Source organism: Uloborus diversus, chromosome 6, assembly GCF_026930045.1.
Source record: "Uloborus diversus isolate 005 chromosome 6, Udiv.v.3.1, whole genome shotgun sequence".
In the NCBI taxonomy this organism is placed as follows: domain Eukaryota; kingdom Metazoa; phylum Arthropoda; class Arachnida; order Araneae; family Uloboridae; genus Uloborus; species Uloborus diversus.
The window spans coordinates 38,987,641-39,014,361 of record NC_072736.1 but is presented as its reverse complement, the minus strand read 5'-3'; the positions used below and the strand labels follow the sequence as shown (position 1 = coordinate 39,014,361).

Below are 26,721 nucleotides of genomic sequence, written 5' to 3'. Positions count from 1 at the left end.
GGCCGAACGGTTTAGGTGCTCGTCACAGAGAGACATCCGGACAGATACCCCGACAGACATCCAGACAAACTTTGAGCTTTATTATTAGTAAAGAAGACAAATAGTTTAGTAATTATTCAATATCAACGTGAAAATTGATAGGAAAACAATGACTTTCCTGTATTCTGCGATATTGGAGTAAAATTTTTACTGTTATACCTGCACTATAAAATAACCTTTCCAGTTTCATTAAATTTAAATTCGTACTTTATGTTTTAACACTTTTTGTCAGTATTTTACTTTTATATTGAATGAAAGAGAGGTTAAAATGCAGAAATAATCAAAGTCACCGCCCAAAATGGATTGAGAACTTAATTATTAATGCTATCGTACAATAAAAGTTTTGTTAAAATGCTTACATTTTAAACATATAAAAGAAATAGACGAAAATTACATGTTTTAATAACAAAGAAAAAGTACCTGTTATAACAAAAACTGTAATAAGTTTTTTTAAGGAACGTTTTACGTATTGCACTGACTCTTACAACTACAAAGAAGTGTACAGTTCCGACCTCATCTGACGCACCGACATCGTGTAGACATCTCTTTGCACTTGCATGATATGAGTTCCTGTAATTTCTCCATTGTTATTTCAGGGTGTGCATAAAAGAGGTTCAAACTCTTCACCGATTTTTTTCCATCCCCACTGATATGGATCCAAGAGCTAAAAATTTTGCTGAAGACATTTTGTCCATAGTAAATATTGCAATATTGCTCTCTTAAGATGATGCAGAAGAACGTTGCTAGATGGTGGAATACAGTCAACTGGTTTTTTTTACTTTGTGAAGAAAATTCTCCTAGCCTCATTTATGGTTTCCACTGAGCTTGATGAATGATACGTCAGGACTACGAAGCGCTGAATAAGTAGGAAATGCTCATCGTCTTCATTGATGCTCTCGGATACTTTAGTATAGTACAAAAAAACTTCGTCAACATCTCTAATTGCCATCCACATTTTCTGTGTAGTACCTAGTTTTACCAATGCCGGCAAAACTAGACACCGTATGCTCATGTAAAGACATGGGAAAGAGGCAAAAGATCCGGAACACCTTGTGGAACTTAACGGTGCAAAAGCGTAGATGAGAAGATACCGCAGATGTTTTCTACTTCCATACTCCACCCATTGCTCTTGCAGTTTCGGAACACGGAACATAGCAATAACTACATCATCACTGTCAACAGTTTTCACGGTCATCTTTTGCATGACCCGAGTATTCTATTGCATGCTGCACATAAAGGAATAACCTCGCATCGGCTTCTTTGTGGGATACGGGAGACATGGTTTCAAAATTGTTCTTGACTGAAGCAATTACAGTGTCTTAGTAGGAGCATACAACCTACTTCCCATCTGGTAGATCCATCTTCACGAGATTTTCTTCCAAAAATTCGAAAAGCTCCTCTTTATTTTTATCTTTTGCAAGAAATTTAGTAAATGACTTTGGTATCAAAACATTGGATTTAATACTTATTCTTAGTCCAGATCCTCTCAATTGTCTCGTGTCACTTTTAAAACTTCCTTTTGAATACCGATCAAAAACTAAATCTACCCTATGAACGCTTTTTAGTCTCATTAATATGTACGGCTTCACAATCTGATCTCAGTATTGTTGGACAGTTCGAGTAGATTGAGGAACAACATGTGAATCAGTGCAGCCCCATCAATGAACAATTTGGTTCCGGAATAGCCGTCAAAACCAGTCTAGTTGATTGGACGATGCAAGAATAAACTACATCGGACTTTTTTCTTGGTTTCCTAAATTTGCCAAGGTTGGATATAGAAGGTGGACACGAGCTGTTTTCATGAGAAAAAAATATTTTACATCCATTTGAATTGCTTGACAGGCAACATATAGCTTAGCAAAAAGAGTGCTGTCCTTCCTCAAATCAACAATGTTTTGCTTGTCTTTGGACTGAACAGAAATATTTTTCTGCTCATCAAGAGGAGATTGTTTCTTTTAATAACATCATGTATGGATAATTTTCTTAACACTAAGCGATCTTCTACAAATGTATTGAATTGGCTTGCGCTGACATCACAGAAATGGCACTTTTTTCCGAGAGCATAATTTTATTGCTGCTTACTGTTGTTAAATAGTCATCTTCGAAAAGATTCCTGGACTCCCGTGTTCTTCAAATGTTTCAACTAGGCTGAAAAATGAGTTTCATACCGAATACAAAAGCTTCTAGTATCTTCATGTATCTAATATGTAGCTTTCAGTAATGACGTCAGACTTCAGGCTCTAATTTTCTTCAAACTCCCCAATCATGCGCACAACTTCCGGTCCAGCAACCATCCATTGTATTAATGACGCCTCATGACTTAAACGTGATAGATTAGTTGGTGATTTTTAAATTAATTTGTTGTTTTGCTCATACAAATGGTCGTGTGCCATCCTGGAAAATTTTCTCTCAGTTTTGGAACCAGATATATTTTCCCTATGAAACTCTTGAAAAACAGCTGGATGCATCTCTATTTAACTGCTTCAAATTGAACAGAAATACTGAAGGCCGTCGGGCATGATTTGTATTACCGAGAGTAAACATCCATGGACATATGTTCTCAAGAGTGACAGTAAAATCTGAGAAATTTCCTTGTCGAATAGTGCACACCAGATTTAAAAGTATACATTCTAGCTCCATGGTGATCTTCCAGTACTTAAACTGAGGCCAATTTTCTGATCTTCGCTTAACCCAGTCTGTAAATGTTTAGTTTACATCTTCTCGATTTTGAAACGCTTTTCTCTAACAGAACTTGGAGAGTGGTTACTGCAAAATCGTGAGCGTATCGACTTCTCTTCACATGCGAAACTTTTAGTGTTCTTTCCGTTCTTCCCGATGTTGTTACATGAGCTTCTACTAGGAGTTCAGTTTATCCACTTCCTTCAAGCCATGTACCTTTTGCAGATGAAACAGCCATTTCTATGTGGAGACCACCTAACATGCCCAACATTTTATCTTCGCCATACTCATTCAGCATAGCCCACTGAATAGATTTTAGCAGGGCGTAGATGGGACATACATTACATTCAATTCATTAAATATTTTACTTTTTCAAAAGCACATGAAAGAAATGTTTGCAAGCTATGTTAGCATTTCGAGGTCACATGGACCAAAATTAAGGAGAAAAATTTATTCTGAAAAATATTGCGAATTTTAAATACGTTTTGTTTATTTCAAAGGACGTAAAGGAATGAATAAAAGCTACATGATAATTTTAATGCAAGATGGAACCAACAATTGAAGTTATCGATTTCAAACCGTAATAGAATTATATGACTCACCTTTATTTGATATTATTTGCTGCAGCATTAACCAGTCAAATATTCAGTTATTGAAAATTATATCTAAATAATAAACATATCACTATGGAATTAATTATTGCTAAGAACAGCAGAACTGGAAAGAAACAAGCGAGGCGGACTACAATCCAAAGTTACAGCTTGTTGGCGGAAAAAAAATCGAGTAGTCGTTCTGGTTCTTGCCGCTACACGACAGACGTTCGCACTTGCAGGAGAAGTGAATTATTGTGTGACAATACATATGTGTATTTAATCCGGTAAGAAATTTTTAATTAAAAGTTTCAGTGCCGGTTAGATGCGGCGGAACAGTTGGAACAGTTCAATAAGAATGCACCCCCTTCCCACACCATGTAGTTACGTTATTGCAGTGAAATTTTTTGAACTATTTACTAAGGTTGGGAGAAGAAATGCTTTTTTTTATAGTTTGTTTCAGAGCTTTTATTTAGTGTACCTATTTTTTACGGAAGAATGATTTCTATTTTCGTTTTGAGCAGTTAAACGAAACTTTTCACCTTTTCACGACGGCTATTTTGATGACGGAAATTTTAATAACTCTAAAACTACTTGTCTTAGGAGGAAAAATCAATATCTGTTAAATAGCTCTTTGAAAGCTCTTTCAGATGATACACATTCATATCACAATATAAAGATCTGTAATGTAGTTCTAAGCAGTTAAACGTAAGTATTTACCTTTCCAGGCGGCCATATTGATGACGTTAATTGTAATAACTCTTAAACTATTTGTGATAAGAAAATAAGTCAATCACTATTAAATAGTTCTTTTAAAGCGCTTTTAAATGATATACTTTAATATCGCAATATTAAGATCCATTATAGAGTTCTAAGCAGTTAAACAAACGTACTTTTCTTAATAAGGCGGGGATTTTGATGACGTCATCACTAAGAGTTCATGACCTCTGATCAAATGCCTCCCGGCGGATTTTTGTTCTTAGATATGTACATAAGCATTGTGAAAAATTTCAGACTGGTATCCGGAAGTGAAATGTTTTGGGTATTTTTATCACAAACTCCACGGACTACATTTGTCTTTGCATTAAGACAATTTATGTACCGCCCGTCTGATTTAACCTCAGACAACGTACCAGTGGACACTACAGAGCCGAAACAATATTCCTCATACTTTTTTGCTTTAAGTTGATGTTACTTTTTCGGCAAATGCTTAATTTTCTGTGTTATTTAAAGTATTTTGAAGATTTGAACCTAGAAAGCGGTGTGAATGTAATTTTTTACGTTCATTCAGTTAGAATTCATTTATATGATTATCCAAAAGATATGTTGCATTGAAAAGCACCCGGGCAACGCCGGGTAATAAGCTAGTAAAATACTAAAGTTTGTCAAATTATTTTTTAAAAAAAGTTAAATCCTATGTTTTTAAGCATGCTCTTTCAAGAAAAAAAAATGCTTTTAAATTTGCGCAAATAACCCCATTCTAAGCAAATAACACCATTTTTCAAAATATATAGCTGTTGATTTTATGTCGGGATTCGTTATTCTTCAGAACCAAAGAACAGAAGGACCGGGTGAATCGAGTTTTACAAACTTGATCACCCAAGAAGAGCCAAATGAAAGATGTTTGTTTTCCGTTATCCCTAGTAAATGTTGTTTTGTTGAGGCTCTAATGCCTAAAGCTGACTCGACAACTCCGGACATCAGCCAATTTCATCATTCGCTTTTTTTCCTTCGCTCTCTGTCGTCATCGTGGTTCCATTTCCGCGACATTTATTTTTACTGTGTTTGCCCCATGCTGTCTCTGAGGTATTGGCGCGAAAAAAGTTGTCTATTCTTTCATCTTCGTCGGTGATTTTCTTGGGCAATGCATTCTCAATTAGAATGTAACCTCTTTCTATGAATACATTTCTTTAACAAAGATTTTACTGATTGTTAAATCGAGTTTTATTTCATACGTGATGAAAGTTGAAGTTAATTTTGCTCTTTCATTGGCGCGAAACATATCAGAGTATGTTATTATGGTAATTGTATCAAGTAGTTTTACTAATTATCTGAATCTAACAGTAATAGGATAAAGAAATAGGTTTATACCTTTGGTTGAAATGTTGAAAAAATGAAATGAAACATTTACAGATTTGCTCTAAAATGCAGTTACGTGTTTTTGAGATACGAGTACAAGAAAGTCTGTTTTTAATGCAAAATAAGTGTGGTTAAAAACACATCTGACAAAAAATATTTTTGTATGCTTTTTTTTCAGCTGCCGAAACCCAAAACACTATTCTGAAATTTGTTTCAAATTTGCGCATTTTAATGTATTTAAATGTTTTTGTAGATTTTATCTTTAACTTGTAGCAGATTGAAGTTTATTTAATAGCGTTGGAGCGTTATTTATTAGTTGGAGCGTTTCTAGCTACTATTTGAGCACGATTTATTAAATAATATTTAGCTGTACTTAACTTTTCCATACTTATTGGTGGGAGGTGGGGTACATTGGACCGTGGGGCACGTTGGACAAGTCTCAATTATTTTAATACTATTAATATTTTTTATTTTATTTTATGACCAGCAAATAGCATCTATGATCCTACAAAATCCTATAATAAATCACATGGTACAGTCATATTGTACTAATTTTATTCCAGAAAGTGTTATTTCAGTAGTCCTGAGTAATTTTCAGAAAACTGTAACTTAATTTTTTTTAATGAATTTCATCAAGATTGTGGGAAAAAAGTGAACTCATTTCTTAAAGTTCGTTTTTTTTTTCTTCACAATTATTGGCATTTTTTAAAAAAAATTTTTGTGAAAAGAAAAAATTATGACATTACTTCTTGAGACCAAAAAGGTGGGGTAGATTGGTTCGCTCTTTGTGTGGCACTTGGATCGGACCAACCTATTCCACATAAATTAAAAGCTTATTTTTTTCTCTTTTAAATCTCAGTAATTATAACAATATCCAAAGTGTTTGGATATTATACATTCATTTCATTTTATGTTACACATGTTTCGAAACAATAATAATAAAAACTTGGGGGAAAAAAGTAAAGCTATATTTTCTAATTACGTAACAAAAATTTTACTAAATTAAATTTGCCAAAAGATTTATATCATATCTGCACTTTTTACTATTCATATTTTCCAAAAAATATATGCAATACATGCTGCGATAAAGTTCCTTTATTAAACAAAATATTTTTGCTAAGCAAGTATTCTACATAGAAACAAAACAAAACAAACAATTGATTAAAAGAATAAACAAGTATACTTTTACTTAAGATTATCTAACTTCATTGTTAAAAATTTGATTTTAGAACACAAAGTTGTCAATTTTATTACGTTTTCTTTGAAATATATGGTATTAGTAAAACAGGATTCCTTTCTTCTTGAAGTTGTTTCATGCAATGCAATGAAGGAAAAAAAGAGCTTTTTCCCCTTAGCAAAAAATGTTGATGTTACTTTCCATAAAAGTAATATATGACTTATCCTTCCTAAACCCAATCCAAAAAAGTGCTTCTTAAAACCTATGGAAGTAGCACTTTTATATTCCCAGATATCATTTTACACATCTTTAGTCCACTTTACAATGTCTTCCGTTGAAAAAATAGCATTAAAAAAATTATCAATTGAAAAGTTCCAAAAAAAAAAAAAAAATCTGTGATGTTGAGGAGTCTTTAGTGAAACTTTTTGTAGAAAATCAAATTTCTCATTAGGTTTTTTGATGAGACAAAAAATAATAAGTAAATAAAAAATTATTAAATACAAACAAAAAACCCGACTGCGTAAAAACCAAAAAAAAAATAAAATAATAATAATAATAATAGTAATAAAATAAAAACCTAAGAAGAAAAATGTATAATCCCAGTAGTTTAGAATGCTATTAAGTACTACTGAATAACTACACCATTGAAATAGTTTTATGATCATACACAGATAAGACAAATCATAAATTCAAAAGCAGAATAGAAGGATCAACAGTCGGGGCCCATTCAAATTTTACGAGGCTCCTTGAATCAGAAAGGAGTGAGCCCTGACTGTTGATACTTCAATTCTGCTTTTGAACTTACAATGTGTCTTATCTGTGTACGGTTATAAAACTATTTCAACGGTGTAGTTATTCAGTAGTATTTATTACATTCTAAACTACTAGGCTTATACATTTTTCTTTTTAGTTTTTTGTTTTTGGTTTTTACGCAGTTCGGTTTTTGTTTTTATTTAATAATATTTTATTTTACACTTTTTAGTTAATTTTCGTTGATTTAGCTATTATGATTATAGTACAGTACTTTTTGCAGTCTTGTCCTTTCATTGAGAGAGTTCGTTTTGTGAGGTTAATTACGTAACTTGCGGCGGTCTAAAACTACTAATAATTAGTCCTTCTACCGAACTAACTCGGCTTAAAGCTACATGTTCTTGACCTTCAGCAAAAATGCACGAACTTAAGTCAACCACAGCTCAGCTATACAGGGTGAGTTTGATTGAATCTGCCATACAAAAGGGGTGATAGAAGAGCCCAAGCGGAGCATAGAACCACGCATTATCGTGTTCGATCCTTCACCGTAACCGAGTTATGGTAGCTATAAGGAAAATGAGTTAAAAAACAAAAATCTGAGAAAACGACCGATTTCTTATATTCATAAAGAATTTACACAAAAATAAGTACATATTTAGAAAGAGCAGACTAAATCCTACAAAATAATACTTTTCCCATAAAGATAGTCGCATTTTACAGCTAGATACCAGTTTTGAAACATTGGACAAACTCAGAAGTGAAATGGTGCTAAAGTTTTTAATCGTCACTTTCAAAAACAACCGTATGAGCTTCAATCGGGCAAATCTATCAAAAACTGATCCACTTCATTAGCCTTCAGATGATACAACAACAAATCATATTGGGCTTCAGTTCAGCAGAAATTCAGGCTTTTGTTTGAAACAGTGTAAAAATCTACATTCGTTGAAAAAGGAAAACCAGCGAAGAGTCGCACTTTTCTGTTTTAAATTTTCTGTTTCACGTAAGCATGTTACTTTCCTTGTGTAAGAAAATGATGTATCAAAATAATAGTTTTAACATTTTATTAAGAGAAAAAAACACATGAGATAACAATTTGTAGAAATAAAAGAAGCATTACTTTCTCGTGCTTTTCACAAAGGAAAAGTCAATAATAAAAAATTTACACCAACATCACACACAATGAGTACATTTAATCAATCTTAAAAAGTTACAAGAGATGCTGAAATTGGTCGCAAGCACACCTGCTACATGCCCTTGCCTTTTTGCGAACGGAAACAACCGTTGCTCTAAGTGAGATTTAATTTCTTAATTTCATTGCTGTTCTATCAAGCCGGTTGCTCAATTCCTGAAAACTGTCTACTTCTGCATTGTAAACTTCTTGTTTTAAGAATCCCCAAACGAAGAAGTCCACTGAAGTCAGGTCTGGTGGTCTAGGTGGACAAGGGATGAGGCCCGTATGACCTACCCATTTGGGATACTGTTCAATCAGAAAATCCCGAACGACATTTGAAGAATGTGTAGAGGCTCCATCATGTTGGAAAATAATTTCCGCTCTCTCTGGAACAGAATAGCATCAAGTAAGCCAGGAAAATGATGTTCAATGAATTGTAAATATATGTACCCTGCTAGGCTACTTCGAAACACATACGGACTAGTCAAATGATCCCCGGTTACGCCAAACCAAACATTTAAGCTGAATCGACACACTGGAAAGATGAGCTTCGGGGAAAAAAGGATTATGTTCAGCATACTGATTCCCGTTTTGTAAATTTATGAAGCCCCCTCTAGTAATCAACGACTCATCTGTCTAGTATCTTTCCTAGAAAATGGAGTTCTTCAATGTCCCGGACTATTAGCCATCTACAAAATGTTTCCCGCTTTTCTAAATCTGAATTGCGCAATTCTTGTACTAGTGTGAAATTGCAAAGGTGATACTTGTTTTGGTGCAATGTTTTCATAACTTTATTTTGTGTAAGACCACCTTCTCTAGCAATCGTGCGTGAACACACAATTGGGTTTTCCACCATTCGGTCCAGCACATACTCCTCAACATCGGCAAAACCGCTATCCTGGCCCCTGTCCTAGTTCGGAGAGAGCGGAAATCTTTTTTTCCTCCCTGCTCATTTTCAAACACCGTTAGGAATTTTCTGACTGAACAGTATTCCCAATAGATCGATCGTATCAGTCCCATTCCGTGGCCACCTAGACCACAGACCTGACTCCACTGGACTTCTTTGTTTGAGGATTCTTAAAACAAGAAGTTTACAAAGCAGAAGTAGCCAGTTTTCAGGAGGTGAGCAACCAGCTTGATGAAACAGTAATGAAATTAAGAAATGAAAATTCACTTCGAGCAACGGTTATTTCCGTTGGCAAAAAAGCAAGGGCACAAGGGCATGTATCAGGTGTGTCGGCGACCAATTTCAGCATCTATTGTTAGTTTTGAAGACTGATTTAATGTACTCATTAATGTTGGTGTAACTTTTTCCTTATTGATTTTTCATTTGTGAAAAGCACAGGAAAGTAATTCTTTTTTTTCTACGAATTTTTATCTCATGTGTTTTTTATTTTAATAAAATATTAAAATTATTATTCTGGTATAAAAATATCATTTTCTTAAACAAAGAAAGCAACATGCTTATGTGAAACAGAAAATTTAAAACAGAAAAGTGCGACTCTTCGCTGGTTTTCCTTTTTCAACGAATGTAGATTTTTACACTGTTTCAAACAAAAGCCTAAATTTCTGCTGAACTTGAAGCCCAATATGATCTGTTGTTGTATAATCTGAAAGCTTATAAAGTGAGTCAGTTTTTGGTAGATTTGCCCGATTGTAGCTCGTACGGTTGTTTTTAAAAATGTCGATTCAAAACTTTGGCACCATTTTAATTCTGAATGTGTTCAATGTTTCCAAGCTTGTTGCTCGCTGCAAAATGCGATTATCTTGATTAGAAAAGTGTCATTTTTTAGGATTTAATCTGCTCTTTCCAAATATGCACTTATTTTTTGTGTAGGTTTTACTGGAATTTCGAAAATCTATCGTTTTTTCAGAAGTTTATTTTTTTACTCTGTTTCCTTATATCTACCATAACTCGGTGACGGTTAAGGATTGGACACGATAATGGGTGGTTCTATGCTCCGCTTGAGCTCTTTTATCACCCCCTTTCGTATGGCAGATTCGACCAAATTCACCCTGTATAAACAGCCTGTATAACTCATAATGACGAGAGCTAGGAAACGTCGTCAGTCAAATCTTTCTCGCAAAACTAAAAAAAAAACTGTCAAGAAAATACACGTCGTGAAACTCAGTCGCCTGAATCACGATAAAATTAAATGCAACGTGTTCGAGATGAAAATCGAATTAGTAGATTTTCTTTCTTTTGGTGCTTATTGCACGGTTTTATTTTGATGAGGATTAGAATCTAGGTGCCTTGTCTCCTTTACGCATGATATATTTTTTATTAACTAAAAGTGATTACACTACAAAATACAGTACAGAAACTGATTGCAGTACAGAATCCATATAAACAACACATGAAAGAATTTACATCAGAAAGCGGGGAAAGTACATCAGAAGCGGGGCGAGGGTGGGAATTGAACCTGCCGCCTCAAGTGTGAGAAGTAATCGCTTAAACCACTCGGCCACTGAGGCCCCAATTGGTAGACTTGAATACTTTCATGTGTTTAGTGACACTCCCAATTTCAAAACAAATCGATTGACGTAAGAATTACTAAAATTGGCCAAAGCGTTTAGCCTCTACCGCGCCACATAGGAACAAACATACATACACAGACTTAAAAATACATCACCCTCCTTTGCGTCGCTCTCGCGGAGTCGGGTAAAAAGCGGACCAACGTGCCCCATCTCCCCTTATTTCGTAAGAGTAAAATACACAATAGCAATAGAAGATGTATTCAAAAAACGTATGTAAAATATATAAAATATTACCTAGAATATTCATAGGAACAACCTATTATCGTCGTACCTTATTGCAAAGTGTTATTTATTTATTTATTTATTTATTTACTTTTTTTTGAAAAAGTAAAAACAAATGGAAAATTATATTATTGATGCGAAATTATCTGTGTGTATGTAACGCCCACTGACATCTGCTAGGGATTATACTTTAATTCCCCGAATTACTATCATGTACCGTTCTAATATTAAAAGGTTTTTGGAACATTTGGATTAACGAACTACGAAAATTTTTAAAAGAATAATTTTAAATCAATTAACTCATGGTTTTTCAGGATCCGTTAGCAAACAATTGCATTTTATAAATAATATATTAATATATGAAGCACGATTTTATTTCTTTAACATAAATGTAGGTTGAAAAAGGGATTGTTTTGAAACATGTAGATCAGAAAAGAATTGATAATTAGCTTTTAAAGACCCAGTGTAGTATAAAAATGGCTTGGAATGTTAATTGCAATGTTCACATGAAAAGTCAAAAAACTATTTTATTTTAAAAAGTAAACAAATTTATGAAATCATACGTATAGTTTATTACAAAACGAATTTTCAATAATAGCAATAGTTGTCTTTAGGACTCGTTAAAGCTTGGAAACTTCGTGAACTTGTGGAAAAATATTTTGTTCACATTGAGAGATTGAGTTATTGCATTTATTTAGGTTCATTTTGTAATAATCTTTGATTTACGTTTTCTGACTTAATATCATGTCTTCAAGAAATGCAAGTAAATGGAAACTAGACTTCTGAGCTTAAACATAGAGCAAACTTTTCTGAACTACAGATTAAATCTTTACTAACAATAAAGTTTCTCTCTGTCTGTCAGGATCTCTGTCACGCGCATAGCGCCTGGACCGTTCGGCCAATTTTCATGATATTTGGTGCAAAGTTAGTTTGTATCATGAATACTTTTGAAATATTTTCCTTCTGACGGAGTATATTCAGAACACGTCATAGTGCACATTCACATATTAGGATCACTTTTTCTGAAACAAAGTGTTCCAAATTGTGCAGGTTTATTTGCAGTGTGATTTTGAACACTTTTGCAATTCGTAGTATGCAGGACTAACGGTTGCTTGTATAACATACGTAAAATATGTTTTCTAGTCAGTCTAGCATTATGTTGATAGTTTATCCGAATTCGGTGTTTTTTACCTTGCCAAATATCTAAAATATATAGAAGGTACAGTTGGAATCTCAGCACGCAAATGAGCTTAATGGTGCAGCCCTTGTAAATTGGTACTGATTAATTTTTAAACCAATCGCTCCAGGGTTTGTCTCAATAAAATGTCTATTTGATTGAAAAAAAAAAAAGTTCACATTGCCCTCTTTGCTCCTACTCTCTTTTTTAAGTTCCCTTTCTTTCAGAACCTACAACAATTCGCAATTCATGCTACTTTACATTTTTGAGTACTGCATGCCATAATATGTTTTTTGACGGTCAGGATTTTTTCATATTTTCTACACATATAATTTTTATTACTATTATTGTTTCAGAAATTCACATTTGAACCGTTGTCACATTGAAATTTCAACAATAAACCCGAAAATGTTCAACGCGCAGTTTTCATACTCATTCTGTACTTGAATGAGGATTGCATGGCACGGTAATGCCCAGAGAGGGTTCTCAAACTTTCAAAACGTTTATACATGATTGTAGCTTTTTTTGAGTTACGTTATATAATCTTTACTGATAATAATGCTGAAAGTCTGTATGTCTGGATCTCTGGATGTCTGTTATGCGCATAGTTCCTAGATCGTTCGACCGATTTTCATGAAATTTGGCATAAAATTTGTTCGTACATAGGGGTGAGCACCTCCATGCGATTTTTCAAAAATTCGATTTTGTTCTTTTAATGTTCCAATTTTAAGCCACCATTGGTGAAATTAATTGCTCTGCAGCAATACGGAGCAAATTATGGATACGTAAACTTATTATATGTGTGTAGGCATATAATGGGTGTGTAAACTATAATAACAGGGACCAGTAAATTACCATAGCACATTGGCGAGAAATTCATCATCCATTATTTTTAAATATACAGGCAAACTAAATGACCTATTACTTTTCTTCTACGGGCAAAGCCGTGCACGTACTGCTAGTTACAAAATAAAGCTTAAAAAAAAAAGAATTCCCCTTTTTATGTACCATATCAAAACACGATATTTATTCTCTGCATTTTTCCCATCGTCATCTTATACTATCTCAATTCTGTGATTTGTCAACTTTTGTTTCCTTCCCAACAAGTAAAGAAAAGATTTGGAGAATCAAGTTTCGCTAACGCAGTGAACCGAGAGTTGCAGAGGATGTGTCTATCCCATTTTGCTCGCGAACATTGTTTTGTTCGATAATAATGAGAAGAGCTGACTTGACAGTTTCAGGATGTTTCCCAATTGCTTCTTATGGCGATTTTTCGTCTTCTCCAGGTAGTAATTAACATAACGTTACGGTTTTATTAAAATAATAAGATTTCCCTTAAATACATTATACAATACTTAGTCCTAGCACTAAAAGGTTTAGTAGAGTTTGTTTTTATAGAAAAAGAGACGCATGGTAAATAGCTTGCTCCTTGAAATAGTTTTCACAAAGAATTTCAAATGAAATCATTATTATTTTTTTTAAAACTTATGATCTGTTTAAAATGTTCACATTTCACTATATAGAATTCTAGATTAAGTAAGTTACGTCTTTTAATTTTCCATTACATACTTAAAAATAGAATACTTTAAAAAGTGATGTAGCTTCTTTAATTATTTATTTTATAAAATAACAAATAATGTAAAATCAAGGAAACGTATAAACATAATAAAATTTGATACATGTTTATTCGGATACGGGCGTTCTTCTAGATTAAACCGCGCGGCCTAAATAAACCGTTTTTTTTTTTCACAAATTTTCCTCCAGGGGTGAAACGTTACTTGAACATAGTAATATAATACATCTTTTGAAAAGGTAGAATTTTCCGTGTTCTACGCAATTCATTTCAATGCTTTAACTTAAATGCGGCAGTAGTAATTTGCGTTTTTAGCTCGAACTGTTTTAGGCTTAGCTTAAATTTAGGCACTACTTTCTTCCTTAAATCAATCAGTAAAATTTGAAGGAATTGTCCTACAGTTTTCTTTTTGACACCACTGGAAAAAGCGTCTTTTTTTACTCCAGATCTAACTCGATCTATGGTCGAAAAACTAGGCTTTTATCTCCAAAGGAAAAAAAGTTACAAGCCGTAAAAAATCAAGTTGGAATAATCTCATCAGCATTAAAATTACTGATGTTCAATTTGGCGTTGCCATAGTTACGTCTTTTCGATTCGCAGGTTTCTTCTTTCTTATTCACAAACTTCAAGGTTTTCGATTTTAACGGGAAATCTTAAGCTCGACCCAATTTTAGCTAAAGAGCAAAATATATTACTAGAGACTACGAATATGAAAACGACTTTCCAAGCGTACACAACTGCAGTTTTGCAATGCTCAGGAGCCCCTTAGCCCTTACGGCTCTCTGTTATTTTGAAACCCGGAGAAGGTGTGCTTTTTGATCCAAGGAAAGCTCATAATGCGTTTTTAATCAGTTTTTTTTCCAATTGGTGATTTAAATCTTTGCGAATCAAATAAGATTGGGAAGCAATATTCGGGGGTTGGCGAGCGTTAGTGAGCAGGGGGCAGAGTCCCCTAATACTATACAAAAAGTATTTTTTTAAAATTTGAACTGGAACGTCCTGGAAAATAGCTTTTGCATTCCCCAACCAGGAGAATATCAAGTCCTGTTACTTTCACTTTCACTTTCTTTATGACATTATTTATAGATGGAGAAAACATAAAAACGTACGATCTTATCTGAAAAGTCTAATGGCCGGTTCTTTATATCCCATTTGATTTTTCTAGTTTGCATATTTAAAACAAGTAACTTTACAAAATAAGTAAATAAATAGATAAATACAATTACACAATACTATCCAAAACTGGCAAAGAGCCAGTTCCGTATGAACAGTTCTTCAATTAAATACTTTTTGTTCGGCAATACAAATAGAAGTATACAGTAACGTATACTAAAATCCCTCCTCCCCCTATATAGAAAAACAAATAATATTTTTATTAGAACTGGAACCTCCTAAAAAATATTTTTTTTGCATTTCCCAACCAGGAGAATATCAAGTCCTGTTACTTTCACTTTCACATTCTTTATGACATTATTTATAGGTGGAGAAAACATAAAAACGTACGATCTTATCGGAAAAAGGTTCGATACAGTACAACTTAATCTTTGGCAACTTTCTCCCTCTATCGGATTTTCAAACAGTAATGATGCTTTCCCAATGATGGAGAATAATATTAGTGATCGGTTTCAGTTTTTCTCCAGGAAATTCATTCATCATTCAACAACTTGTGATTTCGCTATAGATTTATTAGACGCCTATGAGTTATTTTAGAGAATTCAGAACTTTTCCTTGCTTTTTATGAGTTTCAATTGAATTTAATGCTTTTTTTCTGCCTATATGTGCAAAATCGCTTTTTACGTATATACGAGTATGTAGTGCATAATATTTAGTTTATGAAAAAATAAGTATTGTATTTAAGATAAGCTAAGCATTCAAAATTAATTGTAATGTAACACGGGTTCATAAAGAAGAATAGAAGAGGACATTTTTTTAAAGTGATGTTTTATTTTCTTACATAGCCCATGCTTTATACAGCTTTTCCATGTATGAAAAAAGATTCCCTAAACTGAAATAGATTTGGCAATGCCTATTAAAATATACGATTCTGGAGCGTGCTTTAAATTCCTATATATTTGGTTACGGATTGATTTGCTTTATCTTGATTAATGCTAAAACATCTTAGAAGGAAGCGCCAAATAAAGCTTTGTAAACGAATAAGCTTTGTAAACGAATTAAGCTACCCCCCCCCTTTCTAGGACTGCAGAAATACACTAGATTCTGATTTTATATTCATCAGAAAGTATAACTGATGATAAAGCAAAATGAACAATTAATTAGTCAACTGCAAGACAAAGTTTAGATACAATACTTTTAAAAATCTTGTTAAAACCGCCTGTTTTAATGTTACAGTGAATTTTGTTTCTTCATGGTTCACTATTATTATCTTCATTTCAACAATATTAACTCTTCTAGAAGATTGAGTTTATTAACTATATAAATTAGGTACTAATTTATGTAGTTAATAAATTCAAAAAGAAAATGTTACTGTGCACGGTCCCTTTTTTTCTGTCATTTGATTATTGATTTGTGGAGGATATAACCCTTTGCTACATATGTGCACAAGCTGTACGCAGTAGTGACCAAAAAATTAAAAATATCTACTTATCATTAATGCGAATGATACAATTGATCTTTTCCCTTTCCATTGAAGTTAATAAGAATTTTTTGATAATCTGCTTGCTTATTACCAATTATAGCTTAGTACGTTTTTATATTGACATTTTTTTTAACGAAAAGTTAGATAGTTCTTTTTAGCGTTTAGCGTTTTTTATTTTTAAAGATTTGGCCGTATTTTGAATATATGTTTATCGTGAAACTAATTTGTTACAAAATGTTAATCTGCTGACAAACATAATTTAACATCAAATTTTCACATCGAATGCCTTTTTTTAAAAAAATTATGAGTCATTTGGTGAATGTATGGAAATTGGAGAAATTTAAAATATAAATTAAAGAGAAACTTGGTCCTGAATCCTAGTTTGGCGTTATTTGGCGCACTTTAGAAATTCCTTTTACAAATTAGATTGGTTTTAAATGTATGAGTTACAACACAGAATTTTATTTTAATTAAATTATAAATAAATAAACTTTCGAATCCCAAGAAACGTCGCAATGAATTTCTATTTTTTCTTAAACTGTATTACTTTTCTCCTTTTTTGTTCCCCTTTTTTTTAAATCCTCTTCAAAACTGCAAAAAATATTGATAGAGCTGGTGAAACCAATGTTAAAAATGTACGTAGACATTTTTTGGGGGGTTAAATACTGTACGAAAAGAGTTTTTTTTTCATTTAAATTGTGTACGATAACGTTCATTTCTCCAAGAAAATTCTTATCAGATAAACTTAAGTAGTTCATTAAAATGCTAAAAATACTAAGAAAAATAAATTTTGATTGTTAGATGGCATTATTATTTAAAGTTACGCAAGTAAATTTAAATACACGAAATCAATCATTTATCAAGCAATACTACACTGCATCACAGCGTTCCCAATCGCAATAACAAATTGAAATTCAGTCATTCTGTAACATAGATATTTTGCAAAATATATCTAAAAAAGAGTCACAAGTAACTCACGAAACTTGTACATAAAATTATTCAAATTTATTCAGCAAATTAAAACACACGTTACTTCGTCCTCTAATTTTTAGCTTACAAGAATCGGCATTTCTTTTCTTTAATGTAAAATTCCGGAGATACCATGTAATAAATTACAAATAATTTTTCGTCACATCAAATGCATAGCATCGCTTTTCTCGGAAAATTATAGTTCTCTTATCAGTCCCCGACAGTCGAAAGTAGGGGACGCTTGGGTGAACTTCGAGACGGGGCGAATCGCTGTGATAAGATTATTCTTCACAACGAAACCTCTAACGGGGTTTGGGGGCAGCGTAACGGGGGAATTCACTTGCGATGTAATTTTCATCATGCACTGGATAAAAATGTGGAAGGACGTTTATGTTTCAGTTTCATTTTAGGGACTTTTTAAAAATTAAAGTGTTACTGGAAGTGGAAATACGTCCTGCATTGTGTCTTTAATATTTTGCTGGCAGTTACAAACAATGTAACATTAACCAGGAGGCAGTTTTTATTTTCAGCGACGGGGCGCAATGTTTTAAATGTAATTTCTTGATACATTTGAGGTTTATTGAAAAATAGTTTAAAGTTACGAGTTTTAGCAATTGTTTGTGTTGTTATTTTTGTTAATCTGCGATTGAGGCAGTGAAGAGCAAAGAGATGTAAATGAACATGTTCAAGTTTTGAGTAAAACGTGTTTAAAGATAAGTTCCCTGGTAAGCTTTCATTGAAATAATTTTTCCAACTCATGCTGTATTACAGCATCTACCAGGGATACTAGTACCATCTCTTACCCCAAGACAGTGGAGAGGTTTGTCTACTATTAGTACTGGTTATTTCCAACTTTTTAATTTTGCCACTTGCATTCCTTTAATTCTCACTGCCTCAATTGAACTACAAGGGTTTAAATAAGACTATGGATGGAATGAGCCCAAGAACTGAATGACAAATATAGTCCTACATTAAAATAGGAAGTAAAACAAGACATAACAACGTTTAATCGAACAAAAAATTGCAGATAATCTGCAACTTTGTACAATTAAACACTGTTATTTCTTATCTAAGAGTTCAAGCACAAAGGTTTCATTCAATTTTAAAGATTTAGGTTGTTCACTACATTTTAATTAGTAATCAAATGACAAATGACAAATAAAGGCCTACATTAAAATAAGAAAAAAAAAAAAAAAAACAAGAAACAACAGGGTTTAATTGCACAAAATTTATTATTTAATTGCAGATAATCTGCAATTTCGTGGAATTAAATGTTGTTATCTCGTTTTTTTTTTTTTCAAAAACAAATGTATTTATTCAATTTTAAACACCTACATTATTTACTACAATTTAAACAGTAATTCATTATAGATAAATCTCTATTAAAAATAGTGCTCTTTATTGTGTAACACTAACCTTCTGATATCTTTCGTTTAAATCATACGGGATGCTTAATTGCAATCTAAAGTTCCTTTCACAAAACACAGGATGCCGCAATTATGAAAAGCACAAAACAACAAATAATGTTCTAAATGCATAATGTTAAAAGAAGAAACACAGTATGTAACAAACATAAATAGACCAAAATTTTGTAGAAAGCATTTTTAAAACACTCTAGCACGCTAATTAGCTCAGATCCAACTAAATGAAATGTCCAATTGTTCGAGCACTTTGTTTTTCTTAATTTTTTTTAATGACTGAGCAACCAAAGGCGAAAACATAACCCCAATGTGCAGCAGAATGGATTTCGCAAAGGAGAAAAAGCAAAGTTAAGACAATTTCTAAGTCTTAAGTCTAGATAAAGGTTGAAAAAAAGCTGTTCACATACACTATTTAAGGATATAACTACTCACTAGTACATTTAATGATAATATAAAGTCAATTCATTCAAAACATGTATTTAGCTAGCTTTAGTGTACTCAGAAGTATCACTGAAGTTTGTTGTCCTGTTATCCAAACTTTGGCTTATCCGAGCCATGACCGGTTCCAGTAGGTTCAGATAGATTCTCAACCTTTCAGGCTCTGCGTCTGCCTCTGGACACTGAAGTAGGGTCGCGCCCCATCCCCTTTCACAATACAACCGCAGTTTGAAGCTGATGCTGGTTAGTACAGCTGATGCTGGTTATTTAATTGAAATATAGATAGTACTTTCGCATTAAAGATGCGTTATTACTCACATTAACTTTATTTTAACCACATTTCTCTTAGAAAACATGAAATCAGAGAAACAACGAACTAAAAATAAATTAATTTTAGTTAATAGGAAAGATTGGCATGTATTTCGAAACACTTTCAGAACATCGATAGGAGGGCTGCCCCTTTTTGTCAGTGACATACTTTTGAACAGCACGTTGTGACTGCGACAAAACGAATCACAAACACTTTTAATCTCCAAGTTCGTTTAATATTTTGACCTTATGCCATTGCTGAAAAATCCAGATTCACAGAGATAAGTGGATGAAAACTGCACTAAAAACAGCAAAAAAAAAAAAAAAAAAGGATAGTGTAGAAAAAAGTTAAACTTGACCACAAAACGGAGTTAGGTATGTTTAGTTCTGCTTTTCAAAATAGTTTTTTAATACATTCGCGTCTCCCTTCAAACTGAATGGGGAGCGGGGGGGGGGGGGAGCAGGACTATTCTAAAGTTGAGACCCACAGCTCTACGGTTACGATGGATTATCTATTAACGATTAGGTAACGTTGACATATAAAAGAATAAGCATATCTTTATTTCAGCAATATTAACATTATTGTTGTTTAAAACAAAGATGATTCTTTTGTTTTCCAGTCGCTTCCTTAGAACCTGAGTTTACCGAAACAATTCCTAACGTCACAGTTCCCATTGGTCGCGATGCTCTCCTGAGATGCACCGTTGAGAACCTAGGAAGTTATAAGGTAAGATGATTTATATTTGATATTTATGTCTGATGATATCAGCTTAGTCTTGTGGTACATTGTTATAGCCATATAATATATCTCTTTACATTGCATTCCAAACATTAATTTCTACGAAGATATAGTTTCAAAACGAAAAGGAAAAATTAAAAAAAAAAATTATAGAGACTGTGGGTGGGTGCTCTCATATACGCGCGTTAGAAGCTATGCTTGTTGTATTCGTTATTTATTTTTGGAGTTTTAACTTGTAACAATTTATAAGGAGAAGTAATACATACAAACCTCTTTAAGTAGTTTACTACATCATAAGGTTAACTTCAAAGATAAATGAAGCTCGGAAATAGTACTATGCGTACTACTTCTACTCCGTAGTGACTGTAACAGTTGTATTAAAGTACATACCTAATTACAATAAATAAACTATACTCAAATCTCGCGTCAAAAGGAGATTAAGATTGAAGACAAGTTAAGCTTGTTCATGGAAAGAATAGTTTAGGCGTTTAGTACCTAAACCATCTCAATCCATGGACTTTGAAAAGCTTTTTTTAATCCTAATTTGACACTTCTTGGTAAATTGTAAAATAGGCATTGAGTTAGTTTTTTCTCTCTTTAATAACATTGTATAAAATGCATGTTAAAAAAAGGACAAAACTATATTAAAAATGCGACTTTTTGTGATGGGAGAGCTGTGATTCTGTGTTTAAGTTGTTAATTAAGCTATTCAATATAAATTATTTATTATACGAAACGTTATTACAGGTATATGAAACATTAAGAAAAATATATACAAAGAAATGCGCTGAGAACGACATGTATTGATTCTAAGGTTGTGAGCAGACTGTCTCTAAGGTTTCTTATCCTTAGAAGTATTGCATTTGATCGCTTTCCATTGGTTTTGTTCATGTGCACGCCGTATGGAAAAATGTGGTGCACTTACGATGTGTCTGTGTTATTCCGCGCTCAAATATTTTGTAAGATTCGAACTGATGGGCACTGCAAGAGTTTGGTCTTAAATACCCGCTCTAGCACACGTTTAAATATCTACTGGGTGGAACAAATTTATGTGGCTTTGAAAATAGTGTAAGTTCACAAAGAAACAAAGCAAAGGAATGTCATGAGTTCCCTAACCTGGTTAAAATGGATGAGATAAAAAAACACGGTCTGTCATTACGTTTTTTTTTTTTTTTTTTTTTGGTCCTATTTAGCAAGTTGCAGAAAGAAGATCAAAGCTTGGCTTCGTTAAGAGCTTAAATCGATCTTTTTGGAGACCACGTGGTTTACTTTGATGAACTTTAGACGCGAGGGTTTCCCACTTAAGTAATCACACACAATCGTATTACGTGACCTGAGGTGGCATCCAAGGTTGGCACCAGATTGACCCTTGCTGACAACTGTCAGGATTGGTAATCCATGGTTCAGCGGACTGTATGGGCAGTTACTACATTCTATTGGAAATAACTGTAGGTTTTTTGTGCGATGTATTGATGCTTCTGCAAATGTTGAAATGGAATGCATACATTCACTTTCAATTGTATCGAATCGTCCGAGCTACTTTTACTTTTTCCAATCTGTATGAAAGCAGTTACAAATAATATCACTTCCGAAATGAAACAAAATCAATGTTTTTCAAAGTGACAGAAATCTGAAATTCATATATTAATAGTTAAACGGAAGAAAAAATATAATATAAAAGCGTTTTAAAGGGACAAAAACAGATACGTAGAGACGTAGGGTAGGTTTTAGATACGTAGGGTAGGTCGCCCAAAGCAGGTAGACCTTCGTATGCCCCCCGAGGATGTGTAAGCGCCGATGCATACGTATGTCGTGTGTACATGAACACTCCCGAGATTTAATCAGTCCCATCAAAGCGGCATGATGCAACCAGGCTTAAAATTAAAAAAAAAAGTGCTACTTAAATGAAATTTTGTAGCTTGTGATTAGTCGAAGACCAGCTTTTTTTTTATTGTCAATAATATTATGTTATTGAGACACCATCCACCTACATACTACAATAGTCATTTCGCTTGTTTATTTTTTAAATTTAAGGTTATAATTATTGAAATAAAAAACGTGCCTTCGGGCAAAGCGGATATAGGATTTAATCATATATTTACTTATAATTTCTTGACTCGTGTGCTGACTTAGATTTTCTATTTCAATAGGATAAGTATAACTTTAAAAATTTATTTTTTAGGATGGAAGTCAATTAGTTTATTAATTAAATTATTTAGTTCTTTGTGTTTTATGAACAAATGTGCTGACTTTAAGTTGGATAAGTACAACTGTTTTACATATATTTTTTTTTTATAATCGCAGGTAGCTAGTCAACTATTTTAATCATTTATAACTTCATATATGATTGGCAAATGTACTAAAACACAATTACTTAAGCTTACCCGCTTTGGGCTTCCAAGTAGGGCAAAGCGGGTTTTTGAAATGTTTGTAAAGTTTGATAATAAATGAATATTAGTCTGAAACAATGCGAAAATCACTTTTTAGCCTACTTTCCTAGTAAAAGTCAGAAAAAGAAGAAAAAAGCATGAAAGAAGGCTTAATGTATCTTAAAAATATCGCGGAAAAAAAAAAAAAAAAAAAAAAGTCAAAAATAAATAAAATAATTAAATAAATATTGAAAAATTAAAAATTGGAAAGTAGGGTATTGAGATGGGGAAAAATGTCTGTCGGTCTGTCTGTCGGTCTGTCGGTCTGTCTGTCTGTCCTACCCTAATAACTTTTGAATGAATAGTCCGATTCGAAAAAACTTTTTTTTGTTCGAAAGATCTCGGCAAGGATACTTCATTCCCATATTTCACTCTTTGATTTGAACCATTTATTTTTCAATTTTGAACAGTTCAAAAAAAAAAAAAAAAGCTACTTTAAAAGAAATGAAATTTTGTAGCTTGTGATTAGTCGAAGACCAGCTTTTTTTTATTGTCAATAATATTACGTTTTTGAGACACCATCCACCTACATACTACGATAGTCATTTCGCTTGTTTATTTTTTAAATTTAAGGTTATAATTATTGAAATAAAAAACGTGCCTTCGGGCAAAGCGGATATAGGATTTAATCATATATTTACTTATAATTTCTTGACTCGTGTGCTGACTTAGATTTTCTATTTCAATAGGATAAGTATAACTTTAAAAATTTATTTTTTAGGATGGAAGTCAATTAGTTTATTAATTAAATTATTTAGTTCTTTGTGTTTTATGAACAAATGTGCTGACTTTAAGTTGGATAAGTACAACTGTTTTACATATATTTTTTTGTTTATAATCGCAGGTATCTAGTCAACTATTTTAATCATTTATAACTTCATATATGATTGGCAAATGTACTAAAACACAATTACTTAAGCTTACCCGCTTTGGGCTTCCAAGTAGGGCAAAGCGGGTTTTTGAAATGTTTGTAAAGTTTGATAATAAATAAATATTAGTCTGAAACAATGCGAAAATCACTTTTTAGCCTACTTTCCCAGTAAAAGTCAGAAAAAGAAGAAAAAAGCATGAAAGAAGGCTTAATGTATCTTAAAAATATCGCGAAAAACAACAAAAAAAAGTCAAAAATAAATAAAATAATTAAATAAATATTGAAAAATTAAAAATTGGAAAGTAGGGTATTGAGATGGGGAAAAATGTCTGTCGGTCTGTCGGTCTGTCTGTCTGTCCTACCCTAATAACTTTTGAATGAATAGTCCGATTCGAAAAAACTTTTTTTTGTTCGAAAGATCTCGGCAAGGACACTTCATTCCCATATTTTACTCTTTGATTTGAACCATTTTTCTTTCAATTTTGAACAGTTCAAAAAAACTTAACATTTGCGCCTACGGGGAAATTCAAGGCAATTCCGAACTGTGAGGCGAATTTGCTTCAAATAAACTTTGTAGAAAAAAGCTTTTGATAAAAAACTTGTATATAAAATATCTTTTTGATTTGAACAATTTTCCGTTCAATTTTGAACAGTTCAAATCCCTTAACATTAGCGCCTACGGGAAAACTGAAAGACAATGTAGATTCCGCACTTGAAGGCGGATTTACTTCAAACAAATTTGGTTGGAAATAGCTCATGACTCCAGACTCCGACTCCGAGAATATAGAAGCACTTGACTCCGACTCCGACTCCTGTGCTCGACAATTAATCGGACTCCGACTCCCCGACTTAGACTCTGACTTCGCACCGGCAAAAATTTATACACGGAGGACAAATGACTGACTCCGATTCTTAGATATTCGACTCCCACTCCTTTACTCCAAAATGAGATTGACTCCGACTCCGACTCTGCTATGGTTTTGAATGTGAAATAATTATTGTTGATCCGACTTGTTTTTATTTTTACGCTAAAGTTTTAATTTAGGTATTCAGTTTTCGGCGAATAAACTCGAAGTCATTTATGTTTCTACATAAAGATATGCGCAGACGATTATTATTATTATTATTATTATTATTATTTTGACAATGAAAATTATTTCTTTAAGTTGACATTTTATTGTTTTTATTTATTTTAGTAAGTGCAATAATTCATTTAAAAATTGCTTTTGGCAACAGGGGAAAAAGAAACGATTTTTTTTATATGTATTTATTTTAATGAGCTTATTAATTTTAATTATTATTTTTTCCTTTTTAAAGCTGTTAAAGATTTTTTTAATGGAAAAAAGTGTAAGTGTATTAGCTGCTTTGTTTAAAAGTTGCTGCTATTTTATTTGTTCGGTTTTTTATTTATTTATTTATTTATTTATTTATGTTTTTTGTTTTTTTATGCGCATCTATTTTTTTAGATGGGTGAGGAATATTTTGTTCCTAGAAATCAGTATAAAGTATTTTAAAAATATGTTTGAAAACATTTGCGATTTTAGCTATTTTTGAGAATATTGATCAGGTACTAGTAGTTAGAATGTTTATACGGGAAAGTAGGCTCGTCTAGTTCTAGACAGAAATTCGTGTTATTTTGAAGTTTAAGAACTCAGCTAAGAAATAAAACCGAATTTGTTGCGATAAAAATCCAAAAACTACAATTCTCGAACGTTCTTCGAAAACCTACCCACTTTGGGACACCCTCCCATATGCCTTCTACTTTGTATGTAACACGCTATGGCACCAAACAAAACGAAAAATAATGTACCTTGGAGATTCATTTCAAAATTAATATACCTTTTCTTTTTCTTTCTTTTTTTCGTTTCCTTTTTTGAACGCAGCAAAATAAAAACAAATCTCAGTTTAATCACTAATCGATACTCCAATGATTTCTAAAGGGATTGTTTTCTAGGTAGCATGGATTAAAATGGACACCCAGACCTTGCTAAGCATACACAAGAATGTCATAACTAGAGACCAAAGAATTCGGGTCACACACAACAATATGCAGTGGAATCTTCACATTAAGGAGGTAGATAAAAAAGATCGAGGTTATTACATGTGTCAGATAAACACGCAGCCAATGGTGAGTGAAAGAGGATACCTTGATGTCATGGGTAAGTCCAGTGCAGAAGTGTATGTATGTTGCAAACTACATTCAGTAAGAAAGAGTTTATTGTTCCAACAAAAAATATTTCAGTCATTACAGTGTTGGCCAAATTGTTAGACTAAAGAGTTTTTTTTCTGTTCACAATTTGTACTAAAATACTATTTATTTTACTGTTAAAATACAGTACATACTGTACACTGATTATTACGTTATTTTAGCATAATTTAATGTTTGCAGGTGGCAGCACTGTCTGCTTTGTTTATCTACTTACCAGGAACATAATCTCAAGCAGCTTAAACAGTTCACTAGTTATTTTTATTAGTGTGTTCTGTTGTATTTAAAGTTAGTTTTAAATAATTAGTGAATATGTGTATGTGAGTATATATAATAGTGAGTATAAAAATTTTTTTACCTCCTTTTTTAAAAAGTTAAGAAATGGTGTAAACCTTGCGAAAAGTATGCCAAAAAGACTTAAAATGCTCATCAAGAACAAGGGAAGGCATACTAAATATTAGATAATTATTTCACTGTTCGTTAATGTGTCTATAGTTATGAAATCAATAAAGAATTCGCTGTTAAAACAGTCTTAGTCTAATAATTTGGCCAGCACTGTATTATTAGGGCACTTCGAAAAAAATCGATTTTTTTTTATGGTGGAATCGCGTTAGTTGTAGTTTGACATCTTCAATTGAGAGGAAAAATATAGAAAAAATTCTGAGTCGACATCTTTAGTTCGTGCATGAGGTTGAAAATTTAAAAATATATGTTAAAAATAAAATTTTCAAAAATTTTGAATTTTTTT

The 26,721-nt window shown here is 32.7% G+C and overlaps 1 protein-coding gene across 1 annotated transcript in view; it reads left to right on the top strand.

Moving 5' to 3' along the window:
- The window catches only part of LOC129224258 (lachesin-like), a 52,160-nt gene that overhangs the window by 9,218 nt on the left and 16,221 nt on the right, over positions 1 to 26,721 (top strand). The window contains exons 2-3 of the mRNA XM_054858685.1: positions 20,349 to 20,455; positions 25,722 to 25,926. Of these exons, the coding sequence (XP_054714660.1) occupies positions 20,349 to 20,455; positions 25,722 to 25,926 (312 nt within the window). The remainder of the gene's footprint in view (positions 1 to 20,348; positions 20,456 to 25,721; positions 25,927 to 26,721) is intronic.